Raw genomic sequence first — 17,273 nt, 5'->3', positions numbered from 1 at the left:
AGTCTGCAGCAAGAGAATTGCAAGATGGTGGCTGCCGCCAGGCTCAGAGAATAGCTGGCCACAGTGTGGGATGGATATTGGGAGCTTAGTGAGTTGGGTTGAGATGCTTTGCTGGTTGATATGAAAATACCCCGCAAATGCTATGTGACCCACTGGTGCCAGCAATAGCATGGGTTGGTAAATTCTTTTTTATTATTTACTGCTACACAAACAAAATGAAAATGTAACAGTGAGTGGAATGATTCAAAATGATCATTTTAGAAAAAGTGGTGGTTGATCTGATTCATCATCCAAAATACATTGGATACTGTAAATGAAGAAACAGCCCTGGAAATGAGTGTCTCATTGCCAAGAACATTTTTAAAGTACTAGTTTAATGACAGTGAAGGATATGTGAGTGGAGAGTATAGGGACGAAAGCTCAGAGATGAACCTTGAAGACAGTGGCATTGGAAGAGCCAAGCAATGCAGAGTAGAGTGCTGGTGGCCCTTTGGATCTTAACCGCACAGCCTTATACATTGCTTGATCCATTCTTCAGTTTCTGTTAGCTAGGCTTTCATGGGATGATAGGAAAAACTATAGATGTGTTTGCTTAGTTAGTAGTTATAACCTGATGCATGTTCTAGAAATTTTCTTCACTCAGTTGTTACCAAAAGGCCGAAAGTCAGACAACCTCTCGAAGGCTCAAAGATAGGGAGAGGAAAGTTAGACCTAAGTAAATATTTGGGTTTCTTTTTTCCTTTTTTTTAAATTTCGTTCACTTGTTTTGAGACAGTATTTCTGTTGTATAACCCATTTGGACTTAAACTCACAATCTTGCTTAACCTGGGATTGTAGTTTATAATCACCATGTCTAACTAATAATAGGCTTTCATTATAACCATGTGTCAGATTGCCAAATTTTTTATTTGTTTTGATTTCCTTTGGCTAAAACAGTCGCGCTCTCTCTCTCTCTCTCTCTCTCTCTCTCTCTCTCTCTCTCTCTCTCTCTCTCTCTTACACACACACACACACACACATACACACACACACAGTGTAGGATTTACCAAAGTTAGTCATTTTGTGGCCTTGGAATATTACAGGTATTGACTATTGGATACACCCACTTACATAAATTATGTTTGTCCTCTTTCTCTTGGTTTTTACAAGCTTTCAACTGGTCGAAGGTACGCCATTTATAATTAAACTATTTGAATTTTGTTTCTTTTCTAGGACTTAAGGAGAGTGCAGAAGAGATGGTCAAAAACAAGTTGGAGGGAAAGGATAAACTGACCCCTTGGGAACAATTCTTAGAGAAGAAGAAAGAGAAGAAAAGACTGAAAAAGAAACAGAAGGTACCCATGCTAACTGACCAGGTGTTTGCCGAATACTAGCTGTCCATAAGAAGGTGCTTCTCACCATATAACCCACATTCCTCTTCCGTAAGGCTGGAATTGTGTGAACTAGCGCACCCAGCTACCGTAAATATTTTTTAGACTTTTATTGTAATAAAGTGGGAAAGTAGGGTAATAGCCCTACCTCCTTGATATGCTACCTCTTTTTACTGGAACTTTCTTCAAAACTTAAGTAGCCAGTTAATTGTCATTAATAAAATGATTCCATGAGAGATGAATCTAGAAGTTTCTTGGAAGATTTTCTAAGTGGGTCTGTATGGGGTTACTACAGTAGTCACTCTTGAGACTTTAGACGGCATTCTGTAAGCTTTAGACTTCCCTTACACTTTTCCTTTTGTTCTTGTTGTTGATTTGAGACAGGGTTTCTCTATGTAGCCCCAGCTCCTGGAACTCACTCTGTAGACCAGTCTGACCTTTAACTCAAAGATCCACCTGCCTTTGCTTCCTGAGTGCTGATATTAAAGGCGTGTACCACCATAGCCTGGCCTCTTCTCTTTTTCTCTCTCTCTCTTTCTTTCTTTTTCTTTTTTCCTTTTTAATTGGACAAAGTCTGGACGTTTCTTATTTAATTAAAGTATAGTTGTTATTTTCCCCTTTCCGCTTCTCCCTTCATGTAATCCCTTTCCCATTCAAATTCACAGCCTTTTATTCATTTTTGTTCTTACATATATGTATTTATATATGTTTATAGATTTCATATATATATGAAAATAATACATACGCGCAATCTGCTGAGCCTGTTCATGTCTGTGTGTGTATTAGATAGCCATTTGGCATGCTCACCCTAGGAAAGATGAATTCTCCTTCTGTAGAAATTTTTAATTGCCTGTAGCTCTTCATCTATGCATTGTGCCTTGTGAGATTTCAGCCATCTATTTTGGAATGTAAGCATGGTGGTCTGTCATTGTTTAGGCACCATATTATTGAGATTTCATGGTGAAACTTCCCTGTTCTATCTAGAAGACAGTTTTCTGGTTACCTCATACTCAGAATCATAGTTTTTAGTTCCATCTATTTATCTGCAAAGTGCATGATTTATTCCATAGTGTATATGTCCCCACATTTTTATTATCTTCAGTTGAAAAGCATTTAGAATGCTTCCACTCCCTAGCTACTGTCAGTAGAGTAACGGCAAGCATTGCTGAGCAAGTGTCCAGAGTAGGCTGGAATCCTTTGGGTCATATGCCATGGAATAGTATAGCTGAGTCATGTAGCAGATGTATTTATCCTTTTGAGAATTCTCCACACTCATTTCCAATGTTACTGCACCAGATTCCAATCCCACCAACAGGAAATAGGGTTTTTCCTTTCCATGTTTCCTAGTTGTTTTGTTGGGCTTAGTCATTCTGGCTGGTGGAAGGTTAAAACTCGGTTGTTTTGATTTACATTTCCCTAATTTCTAAGGATGTTGTTCTGGGTTTTTGGTTGTTGGCTGTTTGTTGTTAGTTTTTGTTTTCTTTTTTAAGATTTCTTAGCTACTTTTATTTCTTTTTGATTATTTTGAGTATAAATCATGTCAGGTATATACCTGCAAACATTCCCTCCCCCTCTGAGGGCTTCCTCTTAACTCAGTTGATTGTTTCTTAGGCTATATAGAAGATTTTCAGTTTTATGAAGTCCCACTTGTCAGTTGTTGGCCTTAATTCCTAAGCAAATTGAGTCCTATCCATAAAATCCTTTCCTACACTTATATCATGTAGGATGCTACCTATATTTTCTTCTAGCCATTTCAGTTGTGAATAGGAGTGTGTCCGTGATCTCTTTCTCTGTTTTTATTGTTGTTGGGGTATAGAAGACCCATTGATTTATGTAAGTCGATTCTGGTTCCTGCCACTTTCCTGAAATTATTTTGATCATTTCTAGATGTTTTCTGTTAGAATTTTTGAGATCTCTTAATTATCATATTATACTACCTACAAGTACAGGTATTTTCCTTTTCTTATTTGTATTTCTTTAATTTCCTTCTCTTGCCTTATTGCTCCAGCTAGTACATGAAGCTATATTGACAAGGAGTGGGGACAGTGGGCAGCCCTGCCTTGTTCCTGATTTCAATGGGCTTGCTTCAAAGTTTTCTCCATTTAGGATGGTGTTGGCTGTGAGTTTGACACATATAGCTTTAATTATGCTGAAAAATATTCCCTCCAGTACTACTGTCTCGGACCTTTATTGTGATGATATTTTAGATTTTTGTCAAAGGCTTTTTCAGCATCTACTGATCATGTGATTTTTCTTGTTAATTCTACTTATATCATCTGTTACATTTACATTTACCATCTTAGGATAAAGCCACCTTGGTCATGGTGGGTAATCTTTTTGATATATATTTATTGAGGATTTTTTAAATAACTTTATTTACATTTATGTGCATTGGTGTTTCGCCTCATGCATGTCTGTGTAAAGGTGTCAGATCTTAAGAGTTATAGATATTTGCAAGCTGCCATGTGAGTGCTAAGCTTTGAACCTGGGTCCTCTGCAAAAGCAGCCAATGCCCCCAACCTCTAAGTCATCTCTCCAACCCTTATTGAGAACTTTTTAAAAAAGTATTTTCATCCAGGGTATAAGGCCTGTAGGTTTTTCTGTTGTGTCTTTCCCTGGCATTGGGGATAGAGTGATATTGGCATGTGTTGGCATGCATCATAGTGGGAGGATTAAAGATTGGCTTAGATCTTTGAAAGTGTGAATTCATCTGGGCTTTTTTTTTTTTTAAACAAAACCCTTATTTTTCAATCTCGTTTGTTTTGGGTCTGTTTAGATTGTTGTAACTGTGATAGTTTGGATGACTCTAAAAATTCATCCATTTCTTTTAGATTTTTCAACATAATGGCATATGGGCTTTTTAATTACTCCCTTATAATATTCTGAATTTCTTTTGTCTGTTGTAATGTTTCCCTGTTTATTTTTGATTTTGTTAATTTGGGCCCTTTCATTCTTTTGGTTAGTTAGGCCAAGGGTCTGTCAACCTTGTTTATCCTCTCATAGAACCAGCTCTTGAATTTGTTGATTCTTGTATTGTTTTCTTTGCTTCCATTTCACTGGTTTCTGCTCTGATATTTATTATGTCTTGCCATCTACTGGATTTGTTATCTTTTTCCAAAACTTTAGTTGCATCATTAAGTCATTTGTTAGTAGTCTTTATATTCTGTAATGTAGGCACTCAGGGCTATAACTCTCCCTGCTTTCAATGTCTCCCAGAGACTTGGTTGCATTGTGGCTTTATTTTCTTTTAGTTCCAGGAAATTTTTTTTACTTCTTGGGTTTCTTCTCTGTCCCATCATTTTCCAGTAATGGGGTGTTTAATCTCCATGAATTTTTGTGTACTGGAGATTTGCTTGGTATTGACTTAGCTTTTATTTCATATGGACAGATAAGATACACAGAGTTGATTTTTCTGAATTTGTTAAGAATTGTTTTCTGTTACAAGGTATTTATTATACAGACGCTTCCATGACTGCTGAGTAGAATGAATATTCTTTGGTGTTTGAGTGTAGATATCTGTTAAGTCCGTTGACTGTATAATATCATTTATTTCTGCTATTTCTCTATTTTTTGTCCACTTGACCTGTCTATTGGAGGAAATGGGTTATTGAAATCGCCTATTAGTTGATTGATAATAATCTGCTTTCAATTCTCATAGTACACATGAATTGGATTCATCAATTTCAGTGCATATATATTAAGATGATAATATCTTCGTGATGAACTGTACCCTTGATTAAAAAGAAGTGCCCTTTATCCCTTTTAATTAGTTGTTTGAAGCCTGTGTTGTCAGCTAATAGGATAGTAACACCTGCTTGCTTACTGTTACTCTTGCTTTATTCCATTCTTCCCCTTAACATGGTGCCTGTAATCTTTAAAGCTGAGTTTCTTGGTAGATGACAGAAAGATAGACTTTGTATCTTCACTCATTCAGCCAGACTGTGGCTTTTGATTTGAGAATTGAGGCTATTAAGGTTTAAAATTATTGACAGGCCTGTGTTGATTACTGTCATTTTAGTTTTTGTGTTGGTAGCGGTCGGTTGGTTGGTTGTTGTTTTAGTTTGGTTGCTTTTCCACCCAGCCTCTTTGTCCCTATAAATAACAACTCTGAGCCTTATTATTTATGAATAATGCTTAGGCCATAAGCTTTGACTTGTTTCCACCAGCTCATAACTTCGTTATCTATTTATTTTATTCTAAATCCCACCAAGATTGGTTACCTCTCCTCGGTTTCATGTTTCCTTCAGTATTTAGGGCAAATCGCCACACCTGACTGTTTCCCAGAAGCCTCTCTTTCTCTCTCTGCCAGGTGTCCACTTTCTGATTCTGCCTCCGCTCATTGGCCAATCAGCTTTTTATTGATAGGTGAATGCCTTTACAGAGTGCACAGACATTAATTATATCTACAGTCTGCTGTTTATGTTCTTGGTTGTAATTAGTATTGCATTAGTTATAGCTTCATTTGTCTTCCTTCTAGGGTCTCTTGGCTGTGTTTACTCTTCATTCAGAAGTATTGTTTCTAGTGATCTCTTCAGGCTTGGTTTTCTGGACATGAATTTTTTTTAGCCTATTTGCATCATGGGAAGTTTTTCTTTCTCCTTCAACTATAGCAGATGGCTTTATTGAGTAAGGTAGTCTAGATAGTTGGTTGTGTAAAACTTGTGCTCTGCTGGCTTTGAGAGTTTCCTTTGTGAAGTCAGCTGTTACTCCGATGGCTTTTCCTTTGTGTGACTAGCAATTATCCTCTTGGCACTTTCACTACTCTTGGTTCTTGTTTGTGTTTTAGCTATGATAATGTAGGCATTTTATTTATGTTCTTGTCTATTTGGTGTTAACAGCTGTGCTTCTGAGACCATCTGGTTTTATCTTTCCTTAGTTTGAAAGTTTTCTTCTATGATCCTTTTGAACATCTTGTCTATTACCATATGGCCAAAAATCAAAGATTTGGTTTTTCATGAGTCCCACAGTTCTTTTTCTGTGTTTTGTTTTGCACTTCAGGGTTTTTTGTTTGTCTATTTATATGTACGTTTATCTAAATATAATTTTTACCTATATAGGTATGTAGGTAACAGATAGGTATAGACTATAAAATATAACTTATATTCTATTAATTTTACTTGTAAAGATTTTCTCTGAGTTTTCTATTTGTGTTGTTTTTCAATTCTACCTTCATTTCAGCTTGAGGTCTCTTCATTATTTCTCTTTTCTAAAGACCTGTATTCTTTTCATCATGTCATTTCAGCCTTATGTTTGTGTTTTCTTGGGTACTACGCAGACATTTTCATCTTTTGAGTTCATTGATTTTGGTTGTGTCTCTAAACTTCTTGGGTTTTGTTTTTGTTCTTTCTTTTAAGTTTGTTTGTTCCATTCTGTGACCTTGTAAGAGATACCATGACCAAGGCAACTCTTATATTAGGACAACATTTAGTTAGGGATAACTTACAATGTCAGAGGTTCAGTCCATTGTCATCATGGCAGAAAGCATGGCAGCATCCAGGCAGACATGGTGCTGGAAGGAGCTGAGAGTTCTACATCTTGATCCAGCTGCAGCCAGGTGAGGACTGTCTCCCAGGCAGCTAGGGAGAGGGTCTCAAAGCCCACTCCCACAGTGACACTCTTCCTCCAACAAGAAAAAGGCCACACCTCCTAATAGTGTCACTTCTGGGCCAAGCATATTCAAATCACCACAGTTCTGGAGTTCCTATAGGCAACACTCACTGTAGAACACTTCCATAGGACTGGTAGTTTTGAGAGAACATACTGTCTTGACCTTTCATATTTTTTGTGCAGTGAAACCTAGAAGTATGGGCTTCTTCTGTTGGTTGTGAATCTGATATGAACACAGTAGGCCAAGCTGATACCTGGGAGTTAGGAAAAGGCTTGAGTGGGACCCTGGTTGTGGTTGAGCCTGGGCATTAGAGAAGGTACAAGTTACAGTGAGATCAGATGGGTTCATCAGAGCAAGCCAAAGCACATGCATAGGGTGCAGGTCTAGCTGGGTCTGGACTAGAGTTGGGTGGGATTGTGCCGTGTACCAGTGTCTCCTCACCACCTGGACTGGACTAGAGGGTCTGTGGATGAAAGCTCCTGAGTCTAGCAAGTGCCAGAGGGAGAAAGAGCAGCCAAGAGAGGATCTGGACTTGTTAACATCTCAAATACATATAAGTAATTAGTGTCTGCTAGGCTAGGTGTTCTGCACCAGACTTGATAATAGCATTAGATGCCATCTGATTCCTTAGTGCCTTTAAGTTTTAGTGGATCATTTTGTGTCCAGGATGAATACATTCTAAGCATATTTGTTAAAATGACTGAGTTGTTTTAGATTGTTGGAAATAAACCCAGTCTTGTTTAGTCTGATCTTATTTCAGATATTTTTGCTTTTTGGTCTTTTGTGTTAATTAAATACACCAATACAATGTATTTTAGGGAAATTTTAGCTTTCAACTTATTTAAAATAGATTGATAGTTTACAATGTTAGACCACAGATTAAAACAAGGTGTGTTTTGTTTTGTTTTGTTTTGTTATGTTTTGTTTTGTTAACTGGTCTTAAAGTATCCTTGGCTTACTTGGAACTAACTTGTTTTGTAGATCAGGCTGACCTCAAAGAAAATTTGTCTGCCTCTGCCTCCTCTGTGGTTTTAGGCCACCATGCCAGGCCTTTTAAAAAAAAGTTGTGTGTGTGTGTGTGTGTGTGTGTGTGTGTGTGTGTGTGTGTGTGTAACTATCTGTGCATATATCTATGTATATATGCAGGTGGACAAATAGGCCCTTAGAAACCAGAATTGAAGCTGAAGTTACAGCTGTTGTGAGCCACCTGACTTGGGTGCTGGTATCAGAGCTCTGGTCTTTATGACAAGTAGTGATGGCTTTTAACTGCTGAACCATCTCCCCAATCCAAGATCATTTTAAACAACATAGAAACAGATCATCAATTTATGTTTTAAAATTTTGCAATTGAAAACATTTTCCTTAACCAGAAAATAGATTGCTCTAAGTACTTGAAATAACCTATCCTGTATGACTTAAGTTATTGGTAGTGACTACTGTTTCTCTCCTTAAGGCTCTTGCTGAAGAAGCCAGTGAAGATGAGATTCCTTCTGATGTTGATCTAAATGATCCCTACTTTGCTGAAGAAGTTAAAAAAATAGGTAAGCCAGCCTATATTTGTAATTTTCTGTTGGAATCCTCAGAAAAGGATGATATGGGTTGAAATGATACAGACTTAACAATTCTCTGAAATTTTCTAGAATTTGGATTGCTCCGTTAATGTTTTATAACCAATTCTGTGCTGTGGAGTTCAGTTATATTAATTGTTAAGAAGAGTCAATGTGTCTTCTGTTATAGAAAATATAAAATAATGCATTATTAAAAACATTAAAAGGACATCTTTATTTTTATGCTGTATGTGGCTGCTTTGCCTACATGTATGTACACCACATGCATGCAGTGTCTGAGGAGGGTGTCAGAGCACCTGGAACTACAGTTACAGATGGTTTTAAGCTGCTGTGTAGGTGCTAGGAACCTAACCTTGGTCCTATACAAGAGCAACAAATACTCTTGACTGCTCATTAGGAGACGCTTTAATAATAATGAATGTAACAGTTTAATGGAGACTCTTTTCTGGAAGTGGTCTTTATAACTAGCAAATGGACTCAAAGAACGATGTTTCGAATGAGGACTAGTCTCTGCACTATAATACTTCTACTTCAGGTCTCTTTTGGCAAAGGCAATGAAGAATTAAAAGTGAAGTGGATTTATCATGGCATGTATATACTCTTTAAATGTGTACATGGAATTACAGTGTAATAGCCTTTTCTGTTCAAATATACAAAAGTACCTATGCTTAATTTTTCATTCCTTTTTGCATTTATCTTTGTTAAATGTACTAAAACTCCTGCTTTTCTCACAGTCCCTTTTTCTTCGAACTCTTTTTTTTTTTTTTTCTTCGAACTCTTAAACTAAGACGTCTTACTTCCTATATCCAAGGAGTCTTGACTCCATGTGTTTGTACCCCTTGTGCTTTCAGATGCTTTCACTCTTACCTTTGGGCGTATGTGAATGTGTTGGGGAAGGTTGGGGCCATGCTTGGGCAAGTCACTGCAGAAGCTACTGTAAATCTTTCCAGTTTCTCCTCTGTGCTTTGTCCTCCCCTCATCTTATGCCACATACTTGTGAGCTTCCAAAGGCTTGCTCTTTGAGCAACTCTAAGCTGGCATTGTAAAGAAAAGTGTTTTATGAAGTTTCCCTGCTTCTCACTCCTGATCAGTAGGCCAAATCAGTTCTCAACAGGAAAAGTCAGAATTGCTTAAAAGTATGTCCTGCTTGTTGTAGCCTCTTAGCACTGACATTTTATTGATGAAAAGGAGATTAAGTTGAATAAATTCTATTATAGGATTTGAGATTCTTAGGGATTGGAAAGGGAAACCTAGCATATCTGCTTTTTATCACTCCTATGTAGTCATTTCTTATAGATGATGGATTTTAGCCTTATCCTCTGACTAAAATTGTTTATAATGGAGAGATGTGGAACACTGGAGTTTCCCTGTTCTGTGTCCAAAGTGCTTCATTTGACATATGTAACTGGTCAGATTGCAGAACACACAGCAGGATTCAAAGAATAACCTAAATGGTTCGGTAGCATGAGGTAGCTGATTCCTCTCTCTTTTTTTTTAAATTATTTATTTTATATATGTGAGTACACTGTCACTGTCTTCAGACACACCAGAAGAGGGCATCGAATCCCATTACAGATGGTTGTGAGCCGCCATGTGGTTGCTGGGAATTGAGCTCAGGACCTCTGGAAGAGCAGTCAGTGCTCTTAACCACTGAGCCATCTCTTCAGTGCCCAGATTTCTTAAAGACAGCACATTTAAATTGAATATAAGCTTTCTTTCATGTTAGTATCAAACATTCTGGGAGAACAATATAGGTAGAATTTGTTTGCTTTCAATGTGTTTATTTCTTAATGCTTCATAAGAATTGTTTCAATCTGGTTTTAAACATTGTTATGTATTGCGATAAGTGCTGTGCAATCTGATAGGCTAGAGCTAGAGCAGTAGTATAGACAAGACAATCTCTCAGGAATTCTGGTTTTAGAAATAATGTACTGAAAATAGAAACAGGACTATGTAAGTATGATAAATGTTTTAAAAGACATAGATTGGAAGAGAAAGATAAAGTGGGAGTGTCCTGTAAGTAAGATAGGCAAAGAAGGCTCCCTTGAGGTAGTGAAATTTGAGCTGAGACCTTGGGCTTGTAGTACCAGGGGAAGAGCATTGCACAGGAAGGGAAAGGATATGTGAGAAAGAACATTTTGTGCAGTGTTGGATGGATTGAAAGACATCATATGGCTGAGGCATGGCCAGAGAGGGAGGTCTGTGTGGAGCTAGGATGAAGATCTAATGGGAGTGACCTGCAGAGCTCTGTTGTCAGGACAGAAAGTCGGGAGTTTATTGTTGACTTACAAAAAGCCCTAAAGCAAGAAAGTGACATGATGTGGTTTATCTGTTAACATAGTGCTGATTTCTGCAGAGAACACACATTAGTAAGAACTAGGAAACTTAGTTTTGCAGAAAAAGGTCCATTGAGGTCGTTTGAGAAGTGGGTGTATCTATGCTTTGCCGTCAAGTGTTCTGTAAATCACAGTGAAGTCAGCTGTCTTTACCCGTTGGGCTCATTCAGATGATGTGTTACATGTGCACGGCATACTGGTTGTGTGCTGCTTGACAGTGTACGAGTGACCTTTGCATCCTGTCCTCAGACCCATTTCTAGGTCACTTTATAGTTGAATGTATTGATGGTAATTGATCATCAGGGGCAGTTGGTAGCTGATAGAATCTGAATCATAGTGTGCTTCTGCATGGTTATTGTAAAAATGACTTAGAGGCAGAGGTAGAACTCACATAAATAAAAAGCTGGGTGTGAAAACAGTGCTGGGTTTGTTGTTGTGTTTTTTTAAAGCAAAACTATAGTATATCGACCTAAAGAAAGAGCAAGTGATCTTGGATGTAGAAACTTGCACCCAAAAAAGGCAGTGAGTAGGGAAGTTTACCATTCCCCATCCACTCAGTACTGAGACCTCACCTATGCTCTAGGGAGGTGTGTCTGGCTGGGGCTCTTATCTCTGTCCCATAAGAAGCACGCAACTAAACTAGAAGAAGCTTTCTAGAGCACAATTCAGACACTAGAAGTGATGTAAAATAGAATGTCCGTATAGATAGTTCTGGATAGATTTTGTTCTATAGCACATCATTTTCCATAGGTATATTATTACGTTTTTTGCTTTATAGCTAAACACGGGTCTATATTTTGGTGAGTGAAAAGGCACAAACAAAAATAACCAAGAAATAAAAGAATGGACAGAGACTTAGTAACCTGCAGCATATTAGTATCTCACAGGGGTTTTTCCAAAGCAGTGATCTCTTTCAGCATGAGGATGTTACTCAGAGAACCTGCACATTAATAGAATTATTAATGAATAATAATTAATAGAACTGAGCATACCCAGCTTGAAGTCAGTTCAAGGACAAATAATGGACAATTTTTGAAGTGTGGTTAGCTCAAGATCATGGAAATTGTTTAAAGGTTAACGTAGGAGCAGATCAAATGACTCTGCAGGTAGAAGTGTTTGTCAAGCATACCTGATGGACCTGAGTTTTACACCCAGAATTTCACAGTAGTTGGAGGAAATCAGGTCTCAAAGGTGTCATCTGACTACCCACAAACCAAACTGACATGCTTGTGCATATGTGTCCCTGCACAAAATGAAATTTTAAACAGATTGAAATCATAAATAAGAATATTTTGGACAAATTCAGCTTGAATCATGAAGTTGGTAGACAGGAATATTTCTAGGAAAGTCCATTAATATAGGTATAACACTTATTTCTATTTTCTATAACTATAAAATTGTAACATCTGACTTGGAGTCTGTTTTTATGGGTCAATAGATTCGATCCTTATGTACTTCTTGCAATATTCCCAAGAGATTAAAAATAAAACTTTATTTTCCTCTGTTCAGTTTTTGAAACAGGATCTCACTGTGTACCCAGGCTTGTCCTGAGGCTGACATTTCAGGCATGCATGACCAAGACTGTCTTAACATATTAGTTCCTACTTGCTAGGAGATTAGTGATAAGATAATGTTTTAGAACAGGATTGTTTCATTCCCCTGCTATCCTGCATATAACCTAAATGTGGGGGAAGCTTTTCAAAGACAGATGTGTGGCCTTGCATTCCCCCAGAGCTGGAGTTCAGGTAGTTGTGAGCCACCATGTGGGAACTGAGCATGGGATCTTCATCAAAAACAAGGCCTCTCAACCTCTGGCTCAACTTTCCAGCATCTTAATTGTTGTTACTATGGAGAACATTGGGAATGTGTAGTTACATTTCCGTTGTGATAAAACTCCATGTCCAAGATAATAGAAGAGTTTGTTGTAGGTTGTGGTTGCAGAAGGTTAGAGACCGTAATATAATGCCATAGCTAGCCAACCTCAGACAGCACTACCAACCAGAGACCAAGTATTCAAATGCCTAAGACTACAGAGGACTTTCTCATTCAAACCACTGCACAGTTCATTTTTGGTTTTTTTGTTGGGAGATGAAGTTTCATGTAGCTCAAGTTGGCTCTAACTCCCTGTGTAGCTAAGGATAACCTTTTACCTCCACCTCCTGAGTGCTTCAGTTGCAGGCATGAGTTGAACCATTATGCCTGCTTATATGTTGCGTTGTATCAAATCCAGAACTTTATGCATGCTAGGCAAGCACTGTACCAACTGAGCTGCATTCCCAGTACAAGATTGTCCATTTCTATTCAGTGGATGGTGTCCCATGGTTCACAGAGAACCAGAGTTGCAGAAACATTCTAAACTAACCAGATATTCAAACTGATCTTTCCTATCCATCACCATGACTTCATCTACTTTTGCAGTCCTCACACTTAGACACACAAAAGAAGCAAAGCATCAGCATAACTTATACTAAAAACCTTAAGACATATGTATAATCAGACAATAGTGGGAATAATTGCAGACATCTATAGCACATAGTAGTGGGCAAAGCAATAGCTGCATTCTTGCAGTTTACTAATCCATGGAGTCCCTAGAATAACCCTACAGGTATTCTAAGTAGCTGCTACCGAATTCTCTGTTTGGAACTGGAGAGATGGCTCTGTGACTAAAAGCACTCAGTTTTCTTGCAAAGGATTCTATATCAGTTCCTAACATGCAAATGGAAGATCAACTGTCACTGTAGTTCCTAGGGAACTGATGCCCTCTTCTGGCCGCCATGGGTACCACACACTCACTAGGTACACACATATATACCTCTGAGCAAGATATAACTCGGAGGGTAAATGTGCTTACTGTCACATGAAAGACCTGAGTTACACACACACACACACACACACACACACACACACACACACACACCTGACCCACATGGAAAGGAAGAACCAGTTCCCAGAATTTGTTCTTTGACCTTCCCTCTTGATATGATACATGCACGCCCACATAATTTTTTTTAAAGCACCTGTTTTACAGATAAGGGCATAACTCAATTCTGTTTTTCTAAGATGAGGCAAATTGTTCATCCTTTTGAATAACCCGTGAAGTTTTGGGGATTTTTTTTTTCTTTACAAAAAGACTAAGCCATGTTGTTCAGTACATAGCTTAGTGACTGTCTTTAGTTCCTGGTTTTGCTTTGGTTTTGAGATGGTCTCACTATGTGTCATCCTTAGGACTTGCACCCTTCTTCCTCTGCCATCCCAGTGCCAGAGTTACAGAAATGTGCCACTATACTAACAAAAGCGCCTTCTTTTTAACACTTAGTTGCCTCCCAGAAGGCTTGTGCACTCTTAGACCCATGGCCTTCTTTCTGTGTTTGCCTTTCTCTCTTCTGGTCTGACATTTGTTAGGATCACTTCTAGAGGGCTGGAGAAAAGCTCAGCAGTTAAGAGCACTGACTGCTTTTCCAGAGATCCTGAGGGCAGCTCCCAGCAACCACATGGTGGTTTAAAACCATCTGTAATGGGATCCGATGCCCTCTTCTGGTGTGTCAGAAGACAGCTACTGTGTACTCATGAATAAATGTTAAAATAGACAATCACTTCTAGATATTTTGTGTTCTGTTTATAGTGTAAACAAATTTTCCCTGTTGAGCCTGTCTTTTAAGCTGTCTGTTGGTTTGCTGTACCAGGTATAAAGAAAAAATCAATGAAATCTGCAAAAGACGGCGCAACTTCAGAGGAAGAAACTGAACTAGAAAAACAAAAGGTAGACATCGTGGTTGTTGTTGAGTGTTAATCAATGATTGATATGTGCAGCTAAAGTGATGTGATTCACATGAGTTCTCGTTGTCTCTAATTTTAAAACTAGTTTTTCAAGTGGATCTTGTAAATAAATTATAAGATACATAGCTATCTTAGCCACATAATTTTTAAATGTCACCTTTAACCAAACATTTCTGCAGAATATGAATATGTATACACTTTTATGACTAAGATTTTTTTCATTCACACCCTATGACTGAGACATATTTAAACCTAAAAGTAATGTTTTCATATCCTTTGATTCTATTTGACTCTGCCTTATACTACAGTTTCTGTTATATAGCTTGTCAAGTGCTAATTTCTCTTTTATTATTAGAGGTTATAAGTTTAATATACAAATGTTAAGTCTTCATTAGAAATTATGCATATTTATGCATAACCCAGTGATTCCAAAACTCCAAAGTCATGTGTACTTCTGCGGGGTCAGCAGCACCCATGTGGCTCTGGGAGTGAGCCTTGACTAGCCATCTAAACTGTGGAGCTTAGTGCATGTTTCTATTCTCCACCCATTACATAGAAGTAGCACTCATAAAGCTACTTAAAGTAGCTTAAGTTCCGCTCATGGAACTTGGCTCTATAGGGAAGTCCCATGTGAGTGCCAGTGATGGGAGGCGAGGAATACAGCGTCCTGTGTGTAATACAGGGAGCTGTGGGAGGCGCCGGAGCGTGCTGCCTCTAGTTCTAGTGGTTGTTTAGCTGACTCTTGGTCTCATGGTCAGTGGAAACGCAGTGCTTATCCTCAGAAGCAAATGCTGAGTCTGCCTCATGGAAGTGTATCAGTATTGAAAGAGGCAAGGGGAAAGAGAGCGAAGGAATTTTCCTAATTGCTAAAGTACACATCTGGAAACTGTAATGTGTATCACAAAGTAAATTTCATGTCATTGCTTAAAAAGAACAAGGTGAAGATGAAATGTATTTGACAGACCTGGGGCTCTTCCTTCTGCCTTCTAATGAGGTCCCTCTACAGAAATGGAAGCCTGTCTTTTAAATAAAGGCTATTTCTCCCTCCTTCCCTGTAGCTAGTTCTCACCTCGTAGCCTGGGATGAACTTAAGCTCTGTCTCCTGGGCCTCTTCCTAAGCTCCATTCATGGAGTAGAAGCAATGCTCAGAACAGCAACTGAGGAAACTCAGCTGTGCATTTGTCGTTTTTCTTTGTTTGTTTTCCTCTCCGAAGGCCGAGATGGCTTTACTTGTAATGGATGAGGAAGAGGATAGCAAGAAACACTTCAATTATGACAAGATCGTAGAGCACCAGAATCTGAGCAAAAAGAAGAAGAAACAGCTTATGAAAAAGAAGGAGTTACTTGAAGATGACTTTGAGGTAACTGGCAGCTCAAGTTATTATTGCGTCTTTTTTTCCCATTGATTTTCTTATTAATTCATTTTATATCTTGGTTCCCCCCCTCACATAGTCCCTCCCCCATGCCACTCCCCTTCTCCTCTGAAAGGGAGGAAGCTCCCCTTGGGTATCCCCCAGCCTGGCACATCAAGTCTCTGTCCCCATCCAATGTTTGGCTGTGGGTCTCTGTGTCTGTTTCAGTCAGCTGCTGGGTAGAGCCTCTCAGAGAACAGTTATACTAGACTCCTTTCTGCAAGCATTGTTAGCTTCTTGAAGGTGGAGTTAAATCTAAAGTCACTCTGGAGATAGGAATCAGGCAAGAAGTTACCCTCAAAAAGTCTTGTCAAGGCCTGTAGAGGTGACAGAGTGACTGTCCTTTAATCTAACAGTTCATCCCAGAGTGGATCACACCGCTGTTCTCCGGTTGAGCACTAAATGAGATAGTTAGCTTAAAGTTGGTAGCCATGCTACAACAAAAACCTATAGCCTTTAAATGTCAAAACCAGAAACAGTAATGCTCGTGCATTGATAGTCAGCTGAGCATGGAGAGGTCACATGACAGGCCTCACTCTCAATGTGTACAGTAGCCAACTAGGTGGGCCATGCTTTTTAATTTGTGTATATTGTTGCTGTCACTCATCAGTTTCCTTCTTATGCTGAGAGTGTGGTCCTAATGACCAGAGGCATGAGTCCGAGCCCTCCACAGAAAACTTTAAAATAGCCACTAGGAACTACTTGACAGTTTCCACTAGTGAATTTGGAAGAAAAAAATAGATGGGTGAGTTTTGAATTGGATCAAAGTGAATGGAAAGACGTAAACTTCTTTGTAGCATGTTAGAAGGATTGCAAGACAACTACGGCTCCACCTTTTCATATATGTTTGTGTTCCCATGGAGTCTCTGATAAATTACTTTTTCTATTGTGAGCTCTATCTTCACCCATAAGTAATCGTGTATAAAATACTTTTTCATGGAACTGGTGATACAGCCCAGCAGGTAGTGTCACTTACCACCAAATCTGACAACCTGAGTCCAGCCCCCATCGCCCACATGCTGTGCTCTAACCTCTACGTGCCACACAAATAATCTTTTTTAAGTTTTTGCATGAGGGCTCTGGAGATGGCTCAGTGGGTAAAGAACTTGAGACCTGAGTTTGGATCCCAGTGCTCACAGGAGCAGGAGCAGGAGTTATAGGGAGTGGACACAGAAGGATCCAGCGGGCCTGCTGACAGCCAG

The 17,273-nt window shown here is 38.7% G+C and overlaps 1 protein-coding gene across 5 annotated transcripts in view; it reads left to right on the top strand.

Annotated features, from left to right (window-relative positions):
• Esf1 (ESF1 nucleolar pre-rRNA processing protein homolog) overlaps positions 1–17,273 on the top strand; it is a 53,163-nt gene that overhangs the window by 33,806 nt on the left and 2,084 nt on the right. For all 5 annotated transcript variants that reach the window (XM_006235106.4, XM_063284287.1, XM_006235105.5 and 2 more), the window contains 4 exons: positions 1,213–1,334; positions 8,432–8,519; positions 14,566–14,642; positions 15,874–16,020. In XM_006235106.4, the coding sequence (XP_006235168.1) occupies positions 1,213–1,334; positions 8,432–8,519; positions 14,566–14,642; positions 15,874–16,020 (434 nt within the window). The remainder of the gene's footprint in view (positions 1–1,212; positions 1,335–8,431; positions 8,520–14,565; positions 14,643–15,873; positions 16,021–17,273) is intronic.

This window comes from Rattus norvegicus, chromosome 3, assembly GCF_036323735.1.
Source record: "Rattus norvegicus strain BN/NHsdMcwi chromosome 3, GRCr8, whole genome shotgun sequence".
Taxonomy (NCBI): Eukaryota; Metazoa; Chordata; class Mammalia; order Rodentia; family Muridae; genus Rattus; species Rattus norvegicus.
Note: the sequence above shows the minus strand (reverse complement) of the source record. Positions and strands in the feature narration are given on the sequence as shown.